General features: G+C 51.3%; 1 protein-coding gene across 2 annotated transcripts in view; it reads right to left on the bottom strand.

Moving 5' to 3' along the window:
* Positions 1-8,833: 8,833 nt before the first annotated feature.
* The window catches only part of SLC24A4 (solute carrier family 24 member 4), a 174,541-nt gene continuing 159,327 nt past the window's right edge, over positions 8,834-24,047 (bottom strand). For both annotated transcript variants that reach the window (XM_058740105.1, XM_058740106.1), the window contains exons 13-17: positions 21,052-21,218; positions 16,687-16,801; positions 12,391-12,503; positions 11,862-11,927; positions 8,834-10,648 (exon numbers count right to left, since the gene is read on the bottom strand). In XM_058740105.1, coding sequence (XP_058596088.1) covers positions 10,496-10,648; positions 11,862-11,927; positions 12,391-12,503; positions 16,687-16,801; positions 21,052-21,218 — 614 coding nt within the window. In that variant the 3' untranslated portion in view covers positions 8,834-10,495. The remainder of the gene's footprint in view (positions 10,649-11,861; positions 11,928-12,390; positions 12,504-16,686; positions 16,802-21,051; positions 21,219-24,047) is intronic.

The raw sequence follows: 24,047 nt of genomic DNA, 5'->3' as shown, positions 1-24,047 counted from the left end.
TCTGAGCGCACTCCTCCCGAGAACTTGGGGACTCCCTGAACCGGTTGGAAGTGGGCCTTCCATCTCTGCAACCAGCAGTTGGCTTGATGGTTGGCACAGAGCAGGCCTATCGAATAAATCAGGGGGTGACAAACTGTGCTCTTTTTTAGCTTCAAGGGCCCATCTGAGAGAAGTAGTTTAGACATCCCCGAATTGGTGCCCTTCTATAGTTGGCGGGGGCCATGGGTGAGTATATATCAAGTTGAAACTCTTCTAGAAAATTCCAGATGCATACTTGCTAAAGAATAATCAAAGCAGTCTCACCAGCAACAGATAATAAGAAACCAGAGGCAGGTGATTCGTTCTGGGCTAGAGGTCTAGGAAGGCCTTGAAGGCAGAAGGGCAGGTTCGTGCAGGACAAGGGGTGGGGGACCTCTTTCAAGCAGAGGAAACAGCATGAGGACAGGCAAAGAGGGAGGTGACGATGGTTGATGGTCGAGGAGGGTCTAATGTGGCCCGTTGAGGCAACTGGGAGTCGCTCAATGTTTCCAAGCAGGAGAAGAACAAATCGATTCCTGCTTTAGAAGATCCCTCTGCACTCTTTCGAGTGTTTGGCTGTGTTGACTAAAGCTGCTGTGAACACTTGCCCACGTTAAAAAATTGGATTATTTTTGGTCACCCTGACTTTGAGGCACTTGGGAGGCTGAAGAGTCCAACAGGAGGTTAGACGTGCAGGTAAGGGGGCACCTGGGGGCGCTCAGTCAGTTAAGTGTCCGACTCTTGATTTTGGCTCGGGTCAGGATCTCCCGGTTTGTGAGTTGAAGCCCTGTGTTGGGTTCTGTGCTCACAGTGTGGAGCCTGCTTGGGATACTCTCTCACTCTCTCTCTGCCCCTCCCTTGCTCATGCACTCTCTCAAAATAAATAAATAAACTTAAAAAACAGGAAGTGCAGGGGCCCCAGAGGGACTAACCCTCTTGGGGCTGGTGCTTTGGGGGACGGTTGTGAAGGTTCCTATCATTGCTGCATCTAGAGAGGCTGAGCTGGACCAGTGGTTCTTGATGTTGGTTGCACATTAGAATCACCCCTGAGGTGGCTCAGCTGGTGAGTGTCCGACTTTGGCTCAGGTCATGGTCTCACAGTTAGTGAGTTCGAGCCCTGTGTTGGGCTCTGTGCCGACAGCTCAGAGCCCGGAGCCTGCTTCCGATTCTGTGTCTCCCTCTCTCTCTGCCCCTCCCCTGCTCACACTCTGTCTCATTCTCTGTCTCAAAAATAAACATTAAAAAAAAAGAAAAAAAAGAAAAGAAAGAAAACCATGGTGCCCAGGCCAACCTGGTCACCTCTGGGGTGGGGCTCAGGGAAGCTGTGTGTGTCAAAGCTCCCAAGATAACTCCAAAGGGCAGCCAGGATTGAGAACCATCGGACAGAAGAAAGTCGCTCCAGGATGGTATGCAGACGAACACTTTCATTTAAGGGGCAGGTAGAAGGGAAGCCAGGAGACGGAATAAAGCCAGGCAGGAATAAAGAAGTGGGGCCCAGAGGAGTGAGTTTGCTTATTAGAGAGGATAAAAATCCACAGTATTAAAACCTGCAGAAAGATTAGGAGAATGACAGGCCAGGGGTATCGTGGTCTGATGACACATGCAGAGCAGAGGGTGGGACACGAGACCTCAGAGGCAGCGAGTGTAAGAAGAGTTTCAGAAGACAGTGCCTTTCGTGGGGACAGAGGGAGGTCAGAATCCACTCTTCCCCTCTGCGCTGCCTGGTGGACTCCGGCTCGCGCAGGCCCATTCAGTGGACTGTCAGACCACCTGTACCAGGACCGTGGTGAACTTGGAATCGCCTGGAGCAACTTCTAGCAACATCCAAAGCAAGTTGACAGAGCCTGAGGTGTGAAATCAACTAGGAGGTGAGCCCCCGGGAGGCGATAGATTCAGCCAAACGCCTGCTACCTTTTCTCGTGTGGGCAGCTGTGGGTAGTGGAAGGAAACATCTTCTCAGCCAGCTCAGTGAGGAGCGGAGTTCCTGTGCACAGCAAGCTTGCTCTCTCTACCCCATTTCCCCATCTGTGGCATGGAGACCATACCTGCCCTGTGTTTCACTGGCTTTGTAAGTCACAAAGCACCAGACGGACTGAGGGATGCTGGGATACTCAGAACCAAGAGCATGTGGCTTGGGCTCTGGTCGTTAACTTGCGGTTTGTGAGTTTGAGCCCCACATCGGACTCTGTGCGGACAGTGTAGACAGCCTGCTTGGGATCCGCTCTCTCTCTCTCTCTGTCCCTCCCCTGTTCGTGTGTGTGCACATGCTCTCTCTCTCCGCCCCCCCTCCCCCCCCCCCCCCCAAAAAAAAAGAGCACAGGGCTGCAGGACCCACAGAGATTACTGGACTGGAATTACCAAAACTATCATGGATTGACTTTCAACAGGAAAGAGTTAAAACAAAAGGGGTTTCTGTCTGTCTTTGAAAGTAGAATTTCTACCTGTGGAAAGATTTTTAAAATATATTTTTAGATTTTAAATCACTGTGGGTGCATATTTTAATAAAATACAGTAAATTATTATAGGGGCATCTGAGTGGCTCTGTCGGTTAAGCGTCCGACTCTTGGCTTCGGCTCAGGTCATGATCTCAGGTTGGTGAGTTGGAGCCCCACACTGGGCTCTGTGCTGACAGTGCAGAGCCTGCTTGGGGTTCTCTCTCTCCCCTCTCTCCCTGCCCCTACCCCACTTGCACTCTCTCTCTCAAAATAAGTAAAAGAAAATTTTTAAATAAATTACTAGAAAATGCAATGAAAAAAAAAAACAGATTCAGACATAAAATTACCCATCATAGTGCCATAGATGTTTATATTCTGTTTCTCTCCTCGTCTTGTTGCAGATTGGGAACAGCCTGTGAGTCTGCAGAGGTGCCCCCGTCATACTCCGAGTAGGACTGATCTAGCTCCTCACTACTCAAAGTAGACCAGCAGCACTGGCAGCACCTGAGAACTTGCTGGAAATGTAGCATCTTTGTCTCCATCCCATTCCTGCTGAACCAGGATCTGCTTTTTAACAAGCTGCCCAGGTGATTCATGAGCCTGTTAAAGTTTGTGGTGGCAGCTGAGGCAGGTGGGTCTCAGGACACTTGCAGAATGAAGGAATTAACTAGAAGCTCTCCTCCTAATCTCAGTGTCGCCTAACACCATAGCTGATGGCCTAACCTATTCCAGATGAACAGAACCAGACATCACTGGAAGGGCCCAGTGCCAAAGTGAGAATGTGGGCCCCCTTTTCAAAAAATCATGAATTCTAGAATGGCGATAACCAAGACTGGGGCCCTTCTGAGTGTGAGGCCCTTGGTGACTACGTGGGTCGTCCCCTGCTCATCAAGCTGGCCTTGCTGACGAGGTGGCAAATGGTTGGCTCACTCTGAACTCACACGTGCCGGTCAAGATAGGTTACAAAATTTCTGCTTTGTTTTTCTCATTACCAATCATCGTCAGTAAAAAGCTCCAAGCCTCAACCTTTTTGAATTTTCTCAATATGCAACTAGAATGGTTTTTTTTTTTTAATTTTTTTTTCACATTTATTTTTGAGACAGAGCATGAACAGGGGAGGAGCAGAGAGAGAGAGGGAGACACAGAATCTGAAACAGGCTCCAGGCTCTGAGCTGTCAGCACAGAGCCCGACGCGGGGCTCGAACTCACGGACCGTGAGATCATGACCTGAGCTGAAGTCGGACGCCCAACCGACCAAGCCACCCAGGCACCCCAAACTAGAATGGTTTTAAATGGCTGTTATTCCAATGCAAATGATTCTTTCACATCGTACAGAGATGTAGGTCTGTTAAAACGTGAATGGGAGCTCTATATAGGGAAAGACAACTTGTGCTCATTTATTTTATTGACAGTGTACAGATTTTGATATATTGCATTACAATACTGACTGCTAGGTTTCTCATAAAGATTTAGTTCATATTTACTCTAGATTTTTCGTCACAACAAAAATAAACTCATGCCAGTGTTTAGTAACCAATGGTATCAATTCATTCAAATTTAATGACAGTTTTATTAAACTAAGAATCTCATATCACAGAGCATTCACAGTGCAGGAGGTCACAGTTATTGAAAAAATAAATAGTGAGATAAATATATTTATTATTTACAAGTTTTCAACTCATTGCTCCTGCTTTGCCTGTTAGAATGAACAAGGATGGTGGGCATTGAGCCCCGCATGCCAGAAAGGTCTTGTGGGGGACTCAAGTGATGTGGAACAGCCCCAGAAGTTCTTGGGTTTGGTCGTTTTTTAAGCGAGTTCTGTCTGGACACGAGAGCCCCCTGATTTCCTCTACCTGCTGCTTGGTAAGTCATGGCTAGCCTCCAGGAAAATCCCATGGCCCTGCAGAAACCGTGCCCAGCCTACTTCCTGGGCATCTGCAATGTGCCCGGCCTCTCCTTGCTTGGCCTTTCTCTTGGCAGCTCGTGCCTCTGCCCACAGGCCTGGCCCCATCTGGCCGGCAGCCCTCTTTCCTCTCTAGGTAATCAAGGCTCTTTTTGTCTTCACCCAGCAACTACTCTGGCTTGGCAGCTGCTGGCCAAGAGACACACGCAGAAGGCACTTTGCTCCGAATTGGACATCCAGCCTCCCAGACTAACAGCCCCCTTAAGACGTTCCCCAAGGTCTGGCCACAGAAGCTCAGCCACAGCCTCTGTCCGCTGGGTCCCCAAATATCCTTGATCTAAGCCACGTGGAGGAAGCTCCAGGAACTCTTTTACAGCTCCAAAGGGCACCTCTGGAGGGGAGGGCAGGGATGCCCCAGTGGACAGAAAAAAAACAATCAAACCCAAAACCCACTGGAACATTTGATTTGGAAAAACACAGCTGCCTTGCCCACACCCTAGTCATTTCTGGTGTAAGGAAAAGCCTTGTTCCTTCCTCTGAAAGGAGACTGTCCGTCTGGATAACTGGGAATTCCTATCTTGGGAATTCTGGAGCGGGAGCAGGGAGGGAGCTGTTGTCTGAGACCTTCCCTTTACGCACAAAGGCTGATCATACCAGACCACGCCACTAGAAACCCAACTGCACATACTTTTTCTTGATAGCTTTAAAAAAATTGTGTTTTCCAGTGGTGGGGTAGGGAGAGCACATACTTTCTCCAGGATTAAGGGTTTTATTGGCCTTGACCATGGAAAAGTCCCAACCAACATGTTACATAAAAAGCAACTGTTTAAATTCTGGCAACAGTGGGAATAGGTGTGGATTGTGTCCCTGTTTGTCATCAGGCTTTTAACCAAGGAGCGGCCGATCCCAGGCCCAGAAATCAAATACACGGATAAGCTACACGAAATAGGGCTGGACTTTCAGGGGGTCCAGGGGGCATTTTCAGCTCTCAGAGCTGCCTCCCCTCGCCCCCAGTTCTATCTCGGGCTATTTGGGCCTCAGACGTTTCCGCAGACTGGAAGCATGTTCTTGGCCCCTGGCGCAAAGTATGTGGAGGGCACCTGACCCCGATGAATGGGCACTGATGCCTGTAAGAGGCGAGGAAAAACCTTGAACACACGAAGATAAAAGGTGACAGAAAGCAGGCCTACCGGCCCCTGCTCCTGTGTGTAGGTTTCACAGAGACAAATGGAACCGGGGTGCCATTTGTCACTGAAAAATGAGAATTAAAAAAAAAAAATCTCCATAAAATATCAAAGCTCTAATACCAGCCAGCTGGCTTCCTTGTTGTGATGGAAAAAACAGCCCCACCTGGGTGGGGGGGCGGAATGGGAGAACAGCGCTTTTTGTCCCAATTTTACGCAGACACCCACTTCCTTGAGGTTGGGCAGCATGGCAACAGGGCGGATAGTCTCCCGTTGGCTCCCAGTCTTGAGTGACGGCCTGACCACAAAACCAGTATCCCACTTTGCTTTCCTTATTGAGGAGCAAATACAATAACCTAAAGGTCTTTAAAAAAAACATCTGTACCCCCGTGGTCTGTGCCCTTTGGGAAACGTTTTCAACAGCATGGCAACCCCGATGAGTCAGGTTGGCAAGAGGCTGGGCTCGAAGCGAGGAACCAAACAAAATCTGTGTCCCACCCGTGTTCTCTGCCTCGTGGGATGGGTCCATGGGAAGAATCTCTTGTTCTGCCGCTCACATGACTGATGCAGTGGGGAAGGTTCACCCAGTGAGGGAAGAGTCCCCTTCCTCTGCGCTTTGAGAAGGCCCGGAAGGAGCCTTCATGCTAGAGGGGCTCACGTGATCAGCTAGAGAGACCAGAAAAGCCCAAGTAGGTGTCCACACCTGGTGGGGGTGTCCAGACACTTGGGCGAATCCACCAAGAGGGCAGGGGTCAGCAAGACAGCATTTGGGTGTGTATGTCGGGGTGGGGTGGGGAGACGACAGATTTCCTGCCCCCCAAGAGCTGCCCAGAGAGCATTTTCAGAAACTTCTGGAAGTTTCTATGGGCGTGATGTGGCAACAAAGCTGCCAGGACACGAACCATCTCGGGTGCCCCGGACGCATCTGTTAACTGCCCCAAGGGGAGAAAGACCTACGGAATTGTGTTCAGAGGGCATTAGAGAGACCCAGGAATATTTAAATCACGGCACAGGGGAAGAACATCCTGAAGATTTTCACCCTAACACGCAAGTTCCTCGTTTATTGAAGTAACAAGCACTTGCTGAGAGCCTGTCACATACGCAGCACAACCATCTTTTCCAGGCAGGGAGGAGCATGGCCTGCAGGGGGAAGGAGAGACGGGGGTGGGAGCAAATGGGCCACCCCCTCCCTAAGTGCCCACTCAGTGTCAGGGTCACAGCCCCATCAGAACATCAAGGCCACTGAGGAGCACCGGCCCAAGCTGCTTCCCTCCTGCTGGCCCCCAGGGGAAAGTCCCCCAACGCGGCAGGTCCCCAAACACTGTTCCAGTGCCTGAACCCCACTGGCCCATCTCATGCCTGGGGAGGGAGGGCAGGGCATGGAAGCAGCTTCAGCCGCTGGTGCTGGGATTCTCCCCCACTTTTCTGCGGAGTGGGGGCTCAGAACTGACCCTCTCCCAGCCTATCATGCCTCTGTCCACCCCTACCTTAAGGAGAGGGAGGACCCTAGGACTCAGGTAGGAGAAACGCCAGGGGGACGGAAGAGGGTCGGCAAGGAGCCACCCTCACTCTTCCTGGATTCCCAGCACTTGTGTGGAGTCCGGCATTCCTGGAGTACCTGGCTCCTGCTGCTGTGGTCAGGCTTGCAGTTCCTCGTCTAAAGGGAAAGAGTGAGAGTTTCTTTCTTGAGGACCTAGAGCCCTGGGCAGCCCAGGAGGGGGTCTTTGGCTGGGGTCTGCAGGACTGCCCAAGAGTCATGTGCATTCCCCACCTGGTTTAATCTGGCTCTGGGAGGGTTCTGCCTTATCAACCGCTTGGGTCTGTAAAAGGAGGGGATGGACAGAAGCAAGAAACAGCCCTAACAGGTGCGGGGAGAGGTGGCGATGGGCAGGTGAAAACTCACAAGGGCGGCGAGGTCTGCGCACAGGGGCGAGAATCACAGAGACCGGCACACTGCAGGTCATGGGAAGGATAACGACTAACCTGTCTACAGCGCCCTTAACCATTAGTCTCTCCCTGCAGCTGACCCAGAACCTTCCTCCGGGGCCAGGTTTTCACCCACCTGTCCACGCCTGAGCCGGTAAGGGGAAATTCCAAACCAGAAATTGACAGGAGTCCCCTGCTCCTGATTCTACAGACATTTTCAGTCTCAGTTGCAACGGTTCGTTTTTCTTTTCTGCTCCCAATTAGGAGAGCTAAATTTAATTTTTTTATTGCCTATTTGTGACGCAGAGTAATTACCCCATGCCAATTAGCTTCGGGAATAAAATAAAAGGAAGCAATCCTGCGGAGTGATAAAAACATTCTTTTAAGATGAAGGCCTAATTAATCAAGCAATTCTTTAAACCTGTGGTGGAAAAATATTTAAATAAGAGACTTTTTCACTTACAGCACATGGCTTCCTAGTTACAATAAACGCACAGATCCTTTAAGGAAGCTACATTGGCACATTAGAGTCCAAAGAGAATTAGCCAGCAGGAGTGCTCTACGTACTAAAAACACTATTTTAGCCTCAAACTGCCAACAGCAGTATACTTTATCATCTCAGATGGACTCCGCTGAGGAAGAGGCGGGTCACTGGGATGTATTCTCTAAAAGCTACACAAGGATTCAGAGAAGTGAACACCAGCGGGGACACCGTCGGGGGCCATGTGGCCTGTGCCTTGCAGGGAAAAAGATCTTTTGGTCCTTACCAGGGGAAAAAAACGTACACTGGATAGAGATAGATATTAGGATACGAGCTGGGGCACCAGGAGTCAATTAAATATTTGCCGAAGTCTTAACTTCAACAATAAGAACCAACCACAAGGGCAAAGACATGCCTCCGCCCACCCCCTCCCCCCACCCCCAACCGAGGATGGCCGACCCACTGGCTGACTAGGGAAGGGTAATGACCGGGGGCCTGGCTCTGCTCTACTTACCGACAACAGACCTCGAGTCACCTGATCTCTCCGAGGCTAGATTTTCTGTTAAATGGAGAGACCAAACCCTACTTACATCAACAGGGCAATTTTGAGAGTCAAGATGGAGACAGACCCACTCTGAAACCCAGAGGAGTCCGTAAGACCAAAGGGACCAGGTGGGCTTCCCTAAGAGGTCACAGAGGGCTTGGAAACCCTGCGCATCTGAAGTTGATATGAATGATCCTCCCGGCTCCCACTTAGCTAATTTCTTAGGAAAATCACCTTTGCCCTCCAGGGAAAGACCACTGAGCCCAATCCAGGTAAAGAAACTAAAGAGGAACCTTAATGTGGTATAGTTACTAACACTGATGTGGATCCAGAACAGAAGCCCGGCGACGACGGTGTTCCCTCCCACCTTAGGCTTACGCTCACTTAAAGGACACCAAGTCGAACGCTCCCTCCTTCTGAAAATCAGGAGGCCCTAACAAACACAGCCACACATTCAATCTCGAGTCAGTCACAACCTTTGTGTTTCAAGAAGGAATGAGCTATTGGTTTAGGCTCATCCCCGACGACTGATTACAGGTGAATGGCTAAAAACCTGTCCTCACACTATCACGGGCGGTTGCCATACAGTCTTCCGTGCAAAATATCCCAATATTAAAAGTGCATCAAATCCAGTAGACTTTTGCAATAGAAACGTTACAAAAATAAAAAAAAAAAAAAACACACCTCTATATAAAATTAATTGTGCTTTCTTTTTAGAAACCACGGATGGTTTGTGTTCATAAATCTTTTTTTAATATATATTTGAGAGCTATGAAGCAGGTGAAAATTATTTCCTATTTTTCTATTTTTGACTCAGCCTCCTGTCCTTGGCCCTTCACGCGGAGCCCACTGTAAGGCTCTAAAAATTCCAAGTTACGTTTTTTCATACTCGCCTCCAGGTAACCAGACAGCAGTTTTCAGGAAATTTCCCATCTTGTCATTAACTGTTACTTGTGATACACTCGTTCCAGCAGGCTATGGAATTTGCTGGGCATACAGACCACTGGGTCTTCCAACGGGGTGGTTCTGAGAGCAGCGCATTAACAAAGGAATGACAAACGCAAACCGACAGAGGTCCGCATCACACGGAAGGTCTGGAACATATGGCTACCACGTCCACTGTGTCTCTGAATTAGCACCTAGGTAGACGTTAGTCTTTCACTCTCTTCTGTGTTCCGAACCAAAAGTCCTAGTGTCAGTGCGACATGATTGATACACATAGGATTCATTTTCCACAGGGTGTTACCTGTTCTTGGTCCCCAGCATGGCCTTTTTGTACGGAATGAGATTTTTCAAGTATGATGATCGACATGACATTTTATTAATATTTCACTGCTTGTTCTCCGAACGCATCGATAAAAGTGGCGAGGAAATTCTCTTTTCTGCGGCGAGAAGCAGTTTCCGTTCTTCCAGCTTTTCCAGAGAAAGGGGCAGCATGTTTGCCCTCGTGGCCCCAAACCCTCAGCAGATGGAGGCCTTGCCCCCTCCGAGGTGTGAGTGTTTCCAGCAGAAATGGGAGGGACTGAGTGTAGCACAGGCCGCCTCAGGGACTCACACCGTCTGGCCCAGAGGGGACACTGGAGAACGACATTCCTATTTTGCACTTGCCCCAGGGGACCTCACATTCGCCGGCCACCTCACTTCTGAGGCTGCCCTACGACAGAAAGACAAACTGCACACAGATGTCCTCACTAAAGTGTCCGAGAGAGATGAGACACAAGTACATCCCTGTGGCTGCCAGCTCGGGGGTCTGCGAAGCCACTCCCATGGAGGCCCCCGAATCTTGCCTTGTGTGGGGAGGGCAGCACTCCGAGGAGGAGGAGGATGCCCAGCAGCCTGGCCCGTGACCAGACAAAGACCACGATGGCTCTTCCTTCCAGTGTGTGAAGGAACAGACGGTGGCCACCGAGGCAGGAGAGACTCGTGGTGGGGGAGGGAGGGAGAGAGGAGGCTGGCATCAGAGTCCAGAACAGCCCCCCATGGGGGGTGGGCAGCAGCTCGGCTTTAATCGTCTTCTCGGCACATCGGCAGGTTGACGAAGGTGAAGACGTTAAACTCTATCATTATCGAGAAGCACAAGAAGACGGCATAGAGGGCCAGCACACAGACCCCCAGCTTCCGGTCAAGTCTCCATTTGTTTAGATGGATGCCGAGGACCTGGAGGGACAGAGGACAAGCAGTGGCCTTGGGGACAGAGGAATACAGGGAGGCATTTTACCAGGGCCACTATACACAAACTAGGAACCGCAGAACTTTCTCCAAAATGTGGACAAGGGTGGAGCGGTACCACAAGGCACATCCTGGGTCTGGTCAGACTGAGTCCCTGAGGGCTTTGAGACCCGTCTGATGGAAGGGCGAGTCTTGCCCTTGACCCAGGCCTGCTGGCTCCAGGGACACAAGCAGCCGCCCCCTCTGGGCTGGCCCTCCCCGAGCAGACACATCACTTTGCTCAGGACCCATGTTCGGCACTGAGGGCCTCCCTGCCCGGACTTCCTCTAGCGACAACCAGGGACTTTCTCTGGGTCTTCCCTTTGCTGCAGAACTTGGCATCCTCAGCCCCTCTCTGGGAAAACTTCCGATGCATCTACTGGCTCACGGCTTGGCAAACTTCAGCTTGGACCACCTTTTGGTGTGTGTGTGTGTGTGTGTGTGTGTGTGTGTGTGTGTGTGTGTGTGTGTATAGATGGGCTTGGAGCACGTCCTCATTCTACATTCTTTCTAGACGCTCCCACACTTCACTGCCTTTCCTTCTCATCTCTGAATTGAGACTTCCTAAGGACTGGATCACAGTTACCCCATCAGAGCAACACGATGTGTTCTACAGAGACAGACCGATCTGGGTTCAAATCCCAGCTTTGCCACCTCCTATCCCTGGGATTCTAGGCACGCTTTCTTGAACCCGAGCCTCGATTTCTTCCGCACAATGGGAATGGTATCATCAGGTGGCTGTAAGGACTGACTAGCATAAGCAGAGGTAAAGTGTGTGGGACAGACGTGTGGGCACGTGGGGTGAGGAGGCCTCAGTATGAGGGTGTCCTGGTCCCGAGGCCTGACAGCCATGCTCCCCACCTGTCAGCTTGGATGGACAGGGGTGAATTTCTCTCTTACTGGCACTAGTGAGGGGAGACAGACTGGGCCGTGGGGATACAGGGAGGTGGGTCACTTGCTCTAGTGACTTCTGGGTCACTCAGGCAAAAATGTGGTGGTGGGGGCCAACATTCTTGGCACCGTGTCTGGAGGGACCTGTGAATTTGTGCTTGCTCATTTTTATGCCTCACTGCCAAGGGGAAGAGGAAGGGCTTTCAGAGACTCTGCAAGTGACTGTGGATCCCATGGAACAACACGTAATTCTAGAACCGGAAAGACTCACGGTGAGAGCGACGGAGCCCAGCAACAACACCACGGAATAGACCAGACCCCGGCTGTTGATCTTCACCTGGAAAAACAAACACGGGTGCCCTGAATCTCTGGGCTGACGGGGCCCCTGTTCTGAGAGCCTGGCGTACCCTGGTGTATTCCTTCCCCTTCCGGAAAGCACAGGCGGGTGTTCGTGGCGAGCACATGGCAGTGGAGGGTCAGCCAAACGTGGGTTTAGGCCTCGGCCCCGCCTGTGAGGGAAAGGACTCGGAGGGGACGTGCACGCCCATAGGCTGCAGTGTGGGGTAGCCGTCCCGATGTGTGCTCAGGACACGGGGGCTACACATGGGCTTCTCCCCAACAGCTGTTCCTCCGGCTGACCCGGAGGCCTTCAAGGAAAGGGGGTGCCAGGGTGCCAAGGGGAAGGGGGCAGCGTGTCCCCTGGAGCTCTCGGCTGGAACCGGGCCAAGGCCACTGTCATTCCCCATAAAGTGCTCGTGTCTGGCGTCCATCTGGCTTATGGGGCAGTGAGAGGAACTTACCGTGGACCCATAGTTAATAACCATGGTCTGCAGGCCCCAGGGTATGCCGAGTCCCACTAGGATGTCAAACACATTGCTTCCTATGGTGTTTGAGACCGCCATGTCACCAAGGCCTAGAGGACAAGGGACATGAGTCATTCACTGAGGTGGCCGGAAGCCCCTATTAGCGTCCTAGGAATCCCTTCTTCACGGACTCCGAATTTCAGAAACTTTTTATGAAGTCTAAATCCACTCTATGAAGTCTAAGGGGTCTCTTAGGGACCGAATTGTGACCCTTAAGATTCATATGTTGGAGTCCTGACCCCTAATTCCTGGGAATGTGGCATTATTTAGAGATAGGATCTTACAGGGATAAACCACTTAAAATAAGTCATTAGGGTCAACTCTAATCCAATATGATTGGTGGGGTTTTTTTTTTGTTTTTGTTTTTTTTTTAAGTAGGCTTCATGCCCTGCATGGAGCCTAAGCAGGGCTTGAACTCACAACCTTGAGATCAAGACCTGAGCGGAGATGGAGAGTCGGATGCTTAACCGAGCCACCCACACGCCCCCCAAGACGACCGGTGTTTGCTGATGTTCTCCAGGGGCTCACTGCATGCTTCACCCTCATTGAATCCTCCCAGTTACCCTGGGAGGGAGAGGGCACTGTCCACTGTCTCATGTGGCAGATGATGGAACCAAGGCTTGGGACATGCCCAAGATCACACAGTCTGTGGGCGGTCCAGCATCCTTCACCCCGAGCCATGATGTGTACATGTGGCCCAGGTGATGGTGCCATGACCTGGGCTCAGAGGATAAGCTGTCGGGTCCTCTGCCCTCATGGCTTCCGCAGAGTGAATTCTTTTCTCCCCACTAGACTAGAAGCATCTTCGAGGCTAGGGGGCCATGCCGTCATCCCCTGCTTCCTGCCCAACCGGCCAGTGTCATGCTGGCCACACAACCTAAGGACCTAATGATTGTGAGGGGTATGAAAAGTGAGAAAACAAACATTCACAACTAACACTCATGCTGGCTCACACCTGTTCTAGCCCGGCCTCTGAGCTCTCATTCAACGTGAGCGTCAGAACCTGGCACGCGTACAAATGTGTGTGCAATGAACACGCCCGAAACACAAACAGCCACAAGCACACAACCGCTCTTGTCACCGAGAAGCCTGCAGCCACCCAGGCCGGCACCTGGACGGTCGGCTCACCCGTTTGACCACAGGTGCCGCTGCTGGAAGCCAGGTCCCGCCCGCCTCCTGCCCTGTCGCTGTCCTTTGCAGACCTCCGGGATACAAGGCCTCCCTTGACACTGACACTGTCTTAAGTGACTTGCAAATCGTGGCAGCTTGGTGTTTCTGGGGGTGGGAGCTCTGGGAAATCAGCCTTCCCACGAATGCAGCTGCTGTTTTGAGCCAGCTACTCGTCCCCATCACTCGATGGGTCGATGCCTGAGTTTGAGGGGCACCTGGGTGGCTCAGTCTGGTGAGCGTCCAACTTCGACTCAGGTCACGATCTCACCGTCTGTGAGTTCGAGCCCCGCATCGGGCTCTGTGCTGACAGCTCAGAGCCTGGAGCCTGCTTCGAATTCTGTGTCTTCCCCCCTCTCTCTGCCCCTCCCCGACTCGTGCTCTGTCTCTCTCAAAAATAAACATTAGAAAATAAAAAATAAAAAAAAAGATGCCCGAGTTTGAGAGGACAAGGGTCTCTCTGACACGGTGGCCTTTCTGCCCCACACAGGTGCTGCATATAGAGGAACCTTACAGCAACACTTCTCAGCCTTCAAGAGCACAGGCCTCGCTTGGGGGCCTCACTGAAATGCAGATTCTGACTGAGTGGGTCAGGGGAGGGCCTGAGACTCTGCATGTCCCACAAGCTCCCTGGTCAGGCTGCCACCAGCCTGGGCCACACACGGAGCCAAGAGCCTTCAGGGAGCCGAGGGCGCCCTATCTCCGCGCGCTGCGGGGTCTGCTTGTGGGTAGACAAGCGGGAGTTTCGGTGCCCTCTCATGAAGAGCGCCTCTGTTAACCGTGTCTGCTGCATCCTCCGTCAGTGACACCAGCGTCACTTTTTTCTGAGAGCGTGTGCACGCGCACATCCCAGTGGGGGAGGGGCGGAGGGAGCAGGAGAGAGAATCTCAAGCAGGACCCGTGCTCAGCACGGAGCACAACACGGGGCTCGATCCCACGACTGTGAGATCATGACCTGAGCCGAAATCAAGAGTCGGACGCGCTCGAACGACTGAGCCATCCAGGCGCCCCTACAATGATACACTCCACCCCTGCCTCGCCTTTCCTTGGTTTCTGTGCCCCCACACTCCACAGGGCTCACTCTGAGATGACGTCCTCCCTCAGAGCCCCACTCAACCCCAGCTCCCAGAGCCCCCTTTCTGACCTCACTGGGGCTGCCCCCTCCCCAGGCCTTAACCTTCTAGCATCAAGACCCCTGCCCCCAGACAGTCCGGACTCTGCGGGCAGTTTCTTCAACTGCATTCTCTTGCCCCCTTGACCCTCCATTGTATCAACCCAACAACCCCAGGGCCAGGGAACTTGCCCTCTCTCATCCGTGTGTTACTGGAGCTGGTGTGACTGAGTCCCACCCAACTTTGTGCCACAGAACATCAGCCAGGCCCTCGGGGCTCACTGCCTTTCCTATTCCTCCCTGTACTGGTTGAACAGTGCCCGTCCCCGCAACTCACGTCTGCCCAGCACCTGTGAATTGGGCCTTATTTGCAAGGAGGATCAAAGGAGGGTGAAGTCATAACTGAATTAGGACGGGCCTAATGCAGGGACCGGTGCCCTCGTGAGGACAGGGAAGTCTGGACACAGACGCACACACGGGGAAGACCACCACGTGCCCATGGAGGCAGAGACCGTAGAGACACAGCCTCAAGCCATTCGGTCACCATTACAAGCCAGGAGAGAGGCCTGGGACAGACCCTTCAGCCTTTGGAGGGAGCACGGGCCTGCTACCACCTTGATTTGGGACTTCTAAGTCTCCAGACCCGTGTGACAATCAATCTCTTGTTTCAAGCCACTGAGCTGTGGTATTTTCGCTATGGCAGCCCTAGGAAATGAATGCATTCACCTCAAAGGTCACTCGATCACATCCCGTTCGCCTCAGCTGCTGTCCCCACTCTCCCTGTTCTCCGCAAGCCTCCAGCCTACGCCAACCACATTCCCACACTTCTCTCCCTTCAGCTCTTATCTTCTCAGGACCGACCCATCAACCAACACTTTCTCCTAACTCGGAGGAATGAAAGGTCCTTTGCCGATTTTCCAGAGCCGACTTTCTCGTTGGGGACTTCTGTCCCCTCTGAGGTGTCATTCTGTGATTGGCCCCCACCTCCTGAAGATCTATGGAAGTGCATGCTGCGTTGCTACCTCACCAGTGGAAACAGCCTTTATTCACTGCCCTTTACGGCTCTTTTGTTCTGCCATTAAACAGCATACAGGTTGACCCATGTCACGTAGTGAGCCTTGACTTTAACAATAGGAAAACAGAGGCACGTGGGTGGCTCAGTGGGTTAAGCATCTGACTACTGATTTTAGTTCAGGTCATGATCTTGTGGTTCGTAAGATCGAGCCCTGCATCAGGCTCTGTGCTGACCACACGGAGCCTGCTTGGGACTCTCCCTCTTTCTCACTGCCCCTTTCCCACTCTGTGTGCCCCCCCACCCCCACCGCCTCTCTTAAATAAATAGATAACCTTAGGGATGCCTGGGTGGCTCAGCTGGTTATGCGTCCAACTTCGGCTCAGGTCGTGATCTCGAGGTTCGTGGGTTTGAGCCCCGCGTCAGGTCCTATGCAGGCAGCTCAGAGCCTGGAGCCTGCTTCAGATTCTGTCTTCCCCTCTCTCTGCCCCTCCCCACTCACACTCTGTCTCTCTCTCTCAAAAATAAACATTAAATAATTCTTTAAATAAACTAAAAAAAAAATAGGAAAGCAGAATAGGAACCAGATATAGGATATCCCTGCTTTGCCATCCTGGGACCTGAACACTTCTTGTTACTGTTGTATTTGCTATAAGAAGTTGGAGCTTCAGCTCTGTTCAAAGTCACACTGGTGACTTTAGAGCAAGTTCATTTTTATCCAAGTTTGCACAAGCAAATGCTTCCAAAGGGCTGGAGGCGTTATATCTTGGTAGTATTCTCTCCACGGATGGAATCTGCTGCATGATGCTTTCCCACCATCAGCTGGCTCCGTAGCAGGACTTATCAACTACCAGGCAGAAGAGCCATGAACTAGAACTCCGGTGGGGGCCGGGAGCCTGCATGGTGATGCTCACAGCTGTGGGGGCCGAGGCACCGTCCTTACCTTGTCTCGCCACGATTAAGCTGGCCATGCAGTCCGGAACACTCGTGCCTGCCGCCAGGAAAGTGATACCCATGATGACATCCGGGATCCCAAGCGTGTATCCAATAATGGTCACCTGCAGAAGACGGTGGGGGGGACAGGAACTCACAGAGGAACACCCAGACCTTTGCTTACTCTGAGTGTTTTCCACTTGAACCACAGCACTGCTGTTTTATTTACTGTTTTCAAAAGTCTAGCAAACGCAGTCAGATGAAAACAAAAGTCACCTACCGTTTCACAAGACCCACAGACAACCACTATTAACACTTTTCATGAGCCCGCGGCTCTCAAACTCCAGCACGCGGAAAATCTTCCGGGGAGGGGGAGGCTGGTTACAGCGCAGACTTCCAGGCCCCACCCCAAGTTTCTGATTCAGGAGGTCTGTGGTGAAGCCCAGAGTTTATATTCCTCACAAGTTCCCAGGTGGCCGGGACCCTCAGGCTACTGGTCTGGGAACCCGCTTGAAAACCACTGCTTTACAAAACATCCTTGACTTTCTCTTCGGGGTGTGTGTGAGAAAAAAAAAACAGAATCAGATGACTATCGACACAGATTTTGCAGCTACCTGTTTCATGTAATAATTGACTGTGAACACCTGTCCACCGCACATTCTCAACCACGACACTGTCTTAAACTGATGCACAGATTTCATTGCACGGCTCTGGAGTTTCAGCGCATCCCTCACCGGTGGATATCGAGGTGGTCTCTTTCCCACTGCGTATAAGTGACATTTATTGAGCACTTGCTGTGTACCAGGTGTGTCACGTGCACAATCTCAGGCTATCATCCCCACCCACTGGGGAGGGGCCACTCTCGGCGTGCTCATTTTACGCCCCGGGAAACGGAGGCTCAGAGAGGTTAAGCGGCATTGCCTGTGGGCACGAGGCTGGTGAGCCGTGGAGCAGGGATTCTGGGCCAGGTCTTTCCGACTCTAAAGGCCATGCGCCAACCTCAACACCGCGCGCCTTGTGCGTACAGCTTTGAGTTCTTACTGCCTCCTAAGGATAAGCTCCAAGACACAGAACCGCCGGAGGGAAGACAGGTGAGCTTTGAAGGATCTTGATGCTCGGTCACACAACTCCCCTGATAAACGCCTGACGCTTGAGAGATGGCTGGGGCCCTGAGTAGCAGCCAGATGGAAAGCCCTAGAAGCATCTGGATAACCCCATTCAAAATACTCATTAGCTCTGGCTTGCTTCCCCATCTAAAAACCGGGAACACTGGCATCTCTTAGGGTAGTTCACATCTTGATGGATGGCTCCAATCCCAGTGAACAGTTGTTTGATTTAGACAAGCTGGTTTGCTTCTCTGAGCCTCAGTCCCCTCATCTGTAAAACGAGCTTGTTGATAAAGATTAAATGAGAAAGTGTGAGGTGACCATGCCTGGCCCGTGCAAGGTGTCCGTAGGTGTATGTTTCCCTTCTCTTTCAGTCATTCACCTTACAATCCATAGGGGCAGAGAGAATGAGGGTGATCAGATTCACAGAGCTCAGAGAGCGCCAGATGAAGTAGGCTAAGTGCAAAGCTCAGCCCTGGAATGTAGTCAGAGCATGTGGACTGCAACAACATCCCTCCCGGGGACAAAGCTTTGCAGGGGGGTTTGTAGATGCCCCACCTGCTGGAAGACGGTACCCAGCTCAGCATCACCAGGTACAGGGCAGAGCGCACACTGACAGGCCCGCCCTGGTCTCTGCTGGAAGAGACACCGAGGAGGCCAACATGGACTGCTGATCCATCAATCAATGTTCAGTCTACCTTGGCCATGATGGAGATCTCCCTAAGTACAACCAGGCCATGGCCGACTTGCTTTCAGTGAGGGATGCCAGACATCATAAACACAGGAGCCTGGGTTATTCTGATGTTATTGGATGCCTCCATTTTTCTTTTCTTAAATCACTGAACTGTGTGGCTAAGAAGCCAAAGGATGGAAGAACAGAAGGAAGGCCTCGTGTGTGTGTGCGCCATCCAGGGTGCTTAGGACCGGAGAGGCCACCTGAGTGTTGCTTTGCCCTGGACTCCGGCCCTGGGCTCTCGGAGCCCACCTGATACTCAGGCTTCAGAAAGGGAAGCAGAGCTGAGTCCAGACTCTGGGGCTATCTGTTGTGACCTAGTGGAAGTCACGGCTCCCCTCCGGTCCTCAGTCTCCCCAACTGTGCAAGGGAGCTGGACACGGCAATCCCTTTCGAAGGACCCTCCGTTTTGACACTGGCATTCAAGAATCATTTCCCCTGAAGGCTTAGGGGTGAGGGATATAAAAGCTGGTGGGAGTAAGGGGTGGGCAGGTGACCCTTCACTGCTCCCTGGCACACCGGTCAGGGCATAAGGAAAGTAAGCTCGTGTCCCTCTGGCCAGCACTTCTTGCTTCCGTAGAAACGAAGACTAATGTGGGGTGCTGTGAGCTATACCAATTTCTACTATCAGGGTCATTCCATTCCCTCCAAACTAAGGCAGGTTGACGTTCAAAACCATAGGTAAGGGGGTCCCAGCAAAGCGGTTCCTGTGACCCTGGCCAAGCCGCTGCCATGACTCTGCTTTAAGAAGTGTGGGTGGGGTCTGTAAGTCCAGGTGGTGTGGATAAGTCCAGGTTAAATGTCCTGCCTCACTGCCAACTAATAGAGCGGATTTCAGAATACTGCTGTTTTCAGTAGAGAAGAAAAAGTCTCACTCATTCATGAATTTGATCTTATGTAATTCTCATAACCCACCCGAACGTCATGGAATACTTTTTTTTTTTTTTTTTAGTTGCAGTGGTTAGTTTGGGAACGCACTTTAATAAGAGAAACCACTGGATCCTTTTTATCGAATAAAAAGATAGGCTGGCGTTAACCCTATTCAGAAAAATGTCAATTTACAAGTGCAATTCATTTAAGGAATCGTTTTCATGATCTTTGTCCTCCTTTTCTGGGGGTGGGGAGGGTTGGAGAGTAGCTATTTTCAACTCCTCCCACCCCAACACACACACACACACACACACACACACACACACACACACACCAGCATCTATAAGGACTTTAGCCTTTATCTGAACAAAGCATGGAAGCAGCATTGGCTGCATCTTGCGGTGCGAACAGCTGTTAGCTTCGGCCGTGATCGATCTGTCATGCTCAGACCACGATGCCCGAACAGACACTTCCACTCTCCCAATGACCCTGTGAGGCAGGGATGATCGTCCCCCTTTCATAGAGGAGACTTGTGGCTCTGGAAGCTGAGTCACCTGAGTTCGTGGCTTGTGAGTGGGAGATCTACGATTCAAATTCATTTCCATGTGATCCCACAGCCCTTTTCTCCCCGCCACACTGCTCCTCTGGGGTTAAGGGGAAGGCGGCCCCTGCGCCTCTCAAACCAAGACTCGGTGCCCTCTGCAGCTGGCGTCAGGCATCAGGCGGAGAGTGAAATGTCTACACATGTACCACTGCGGTGCGAGCTGCTGACAGGTGAGCTTTCACAGCAACAGAAACAGCTGTCTGTCACTGCTCCTCTCCTGCTCCTGGGCTCCCTACGTGGAGCAGAAGGGGGGGGACCCCATGGGGTGGCACACGGAGCAAGGGGGAAGGGGCTCCTGCTTGGCCCGCCCCAGGGGGCTGTCCCACGTGGTCCAGAGGAGCTTACAAGGAACCGTGCCAATGCCTCTCTGCCTGCAGAACGTCTGTCCCCATGGCATCAGAGAGCTCCAGTAGGAGACTGATAGGCAGCTCGGGGTCACGGCTGAGATCATGGACTCAGGACCCAACACTGGGGACTAACCCCAACTCTAGACCTTATTGATTATGTAACAAATTGTGCCCTAGTTGGTAGTCGTGCAAGGGGGCTGATGACTCCATCTGGATGCCTCAGTTTCCTCCTCTGTAAAATGGGCAAAAAAAAAAAACCCCATCGGGCTGTCATGAGGGCAGGGGTTCTGGAAAGGGCTGCCTTGTGTTGTCTCCCTCACGTTCCCCCCAGGGACCCTGGAGAGGAAAGGGGCCTAGTGACTAGCCCCCCAGAGATCCTTATACAGCAGCCACACCAGCCCTGCCGTATTCTTCTTTGCACGGCACCCGGGCAGCATGTCTCACAATCTCCGTGTGAAGGTCTGTCTCCCTCAACGCGCCCCAACTCCTGCCTGGAAGGCAAGCGCCACGCGGTGTCTATCTGGGCGCCCCTGGTGCGCGGCACTGCCCCGCGCTCCTCTGCTGAACCTTTCTACCGAGCGACATGCCAACGGCTGCGAAGGGAGGGACTTGCACAGCAGTGCCCGAGGCCGCTCTTTGAACGCAGCTCTCCCAGCCCCCAGCAGGTGCCAGGCAGGGGCTGTGCCTACAGTCCGCCCTCGCTTCCTCCACTCACCAGCCACACCATCAGGTAGGAGAAGACAGCAATCCACAGCGTGGCGGTGATGAAGGTGACCATGAAGTACTTCTCCCAGCGGGGCTTGCTGCAGTTGGGGATGGTCACGCACAGGAGGAAGATGAGCGGCCAGGTGAACACCCACTTGGCTTTGTCCCCTCTTGCCTCTGCAGGGGGGCGGAGCCGGGGGCGGGGCGGGGAGAGAAACACATGCCGGGTTATACACCTGCCAGTCTACCTGTCCGTTTCGTTTCTCAAGCCGAACAAGACAACGCCCCCAGTGTGAGCCCCTGAACTCAGAAGTACACGCCTCCATAATGGCACCCTGGAGGCGATCTCAATTAAGACAAGCCGGTAAGTGTTTGCTGACCGCATAACTTCTGTCAGTCCAGATCTTTCATTCGTCAGAGTAAGGAAAGCGAGACCCAGAGCCGGAACGGATTTGCCCAGGAGAGCTGGAGGGGAGGCTGTGGGATAGGGTGGGCTCTGCAATCAGACAGACCCGGGTCAGTGTTCAGACGACCTTGAGCAATCCCATCAACTCCCCCCCCCCACCGCTCCCTGATGGCAAGAGTTGTAGTAACAACAGTGCTATAATCAGTATACAGAGTCTTTGCTGTGTGGAGCAGGCATAGGGCTAACTAAGAGCTTTGCCTTTTATTGCTTTCTTCATCTGTTGAGCGGGAATGTTTTCTCTTTCTTGGGTGTTCCAAGAACGACATGATGTACACAAAACACACGCTGCGGCACACAGTAGGTACTTTGGAAACCTCAGCTCCTTTGTTCCAAGATCATACGCTCGGCTCGTTGCAAACGCGAGACTAAAGTGTGGGTGTCCTGGCTGGCAGGTAAGACCTCACTGGCCCCTACCGACAGAATCGACAAACAATTCAACCATGGAGAAGTGGCTTCAATAAGCCTGTGTGCAAGCCTGGTGTCCTTAATTAGCCACTGAGTATGGGTGCAAATGCAGACTCACAGTCAGCTTGGTGCCAATGAAACAGTGGAGGACGGACTTCTGAGGAGTCTCTCCTCCATAAAAGCAATGAGAACATTGGCAAAAATGGTCAGATCCAGCCTTTTTCAGAACTCTGGAAATGGACCAAAGGCTTGTAGTAATCCAGGCAGAGTTCACTTAAGAAAACTGGCTGCATATCAGTGAGAACAGTGAGCTTTGTGGAGTGTTAACTTGCTCTTTTTCCATTCCTTCCCACTAGCTCTGGAGTAGCCTTGAAAACCATCATCCCCGGCATCCGCCGCAGGGGGTGGGACAAGGCTGGAGCCCCTTCAAGTCCATTCTGGGAGAACTGGCATCTTCTGACCTGTCTGGTGGTTTCCTGGAAGATCCCACTTCCAAGGTTGTCTTTATTTTTCCTGCATCAGAGCTCAGCCAGTGTGAACAGCTTTTTCCTTGGAGGCATTTGTTGAAAAGAATCAGAGGCAACTGCTGAACATCAGTGTCCACGGGGGTGGATAACAGTTGGGACAGACAGTGAGCTGACCAAACAGCTTAAAAAAACAAATTGAGGAATGGGATGCCTAACGAGGGCTCTGAAAAGCTCCTACATATCTTGGTATCTAAAGACCAAAACCATATGCCCATGGTTATTCACATGCTTGGTGAAGATTTGAGAATGCCCTAAGCTGTCACTTCTGCCTCAGGGTGAGCCTCTGAGCAAGCAAGGAAGTAAAGACTAAGGTACATTTGTAAACTTCCTGCCTCAGTGTTGAAGGCACGCCTCCAAACACACACAGAACTCATCAGCAAAGCCTGGAAGATTTGTTTTGATCCAGGCATCTAGAGAAATCTCTGTGCAATCATTAGATGACCCTCAAAGAACCTAGAAGCTATCTCAGGGGCTACAGTGAAGAAGAATACAGATTTTACAGAATTAGCTGAGAAAATTCACTAAACAAACATCACCAATAAGCAGTGGCAACAAGCAGCCCTGGGAAGGGAGAAGAATCTGATGTCTAGCATCATCAAATTATTATTTAAAATGGCCAGTCTTCAACAAGAAGAAATCATGAGACATGCAAAGAAACAAGAAAGTATGGCCCATACATAGGAAAAAAATCAGTCTATAGAAACTATCTCTGAGGAATTCCAGACACGGGATTTACTAGACAAAGACTTTTTTATTAAATTTTTTTAATGTTTATGTATTTTTGAGAGGCAGAAAGAGACAGAGTGTGAGTGGGGGAGGGGCAGAGAGAGAGGGAGACACAGACTCCAAAGCAGGCTCCAGGCTCTGAGCTGTCAGCACAGAGCCCGATGTGGGGCTTGAACTCACGAACTGTGAGATCATGACCTGAGCCAAAGTCGGATGCTCAACCGACTGAACCACCCAGGTGCCTCTATTTTTTTTATTATTATTTTAAAGTTTAGTTATTTATCCATTTTAGTAATTTCTACGGCCAACGTGGGGCTTGAACTCACCACCCCGAGACCAAGAGTCGCATGCTCTACTGACTGAACCTGCCAGGCACCTCTAGACCAGGCGGTTCTATAACCACTCCACAACGGAAAGAAATTAGAAATCAACAACAGAAGGAAAACTGGAAATTCACAAATATGTGGAAATTAAACAACATGCTCTTAAATCAATAGGTCAAAAAATAACTCAAAAGGGAAATCATAAAATTCTTTGAAAGGAATGAAAATGAAAATACAACATAACAAAACTTATGGGATATAGGAAAGGCAGTGCTTAGAAACTGGTAGCTATAAATGACTATATTAAAAAAGAGGAAAGATCTTAAATCAATGACCTAACATTTCTCCTTAAGAAACAAAAAAAAAGGGCACCTGGATGGCTCAGTCAGTTAAGCATCTGGCTCTTGATTTTGGCTCAGGTCATGATCTTGTGATTCATGGGTTCGAGCCCCATGCTGGGCTCTGCACTGATAGTGTAGAGCCTTCTTGGGATTCTCTCTCTCTCTGCCCCTACCTGCTCGTGTTTTCTCTCTCTCTCAAAATAAATAAACATTAAAAA

The sequence above is a fragment of the Neofelis nebulosa genome, chromosome 7 (assembly GCF_028018385.1).
Source record: "Neofelis nebulosa isolate mNeoNeb1 chromosome 7, mNeoNeb1.pri, whole genome shotgun sequence".
Lineage (NCBI taxonomy): Eukaryota > Metazoa > Chordata > Mammalia > Carnivora > Felidae > Neofelis > Neofelis nebulosa.
The sequence above is the reverse complement of the archived record's forward strand: the minus strand, read 5'-3'. Positions and strand labels throughout refer to the sequence as shown.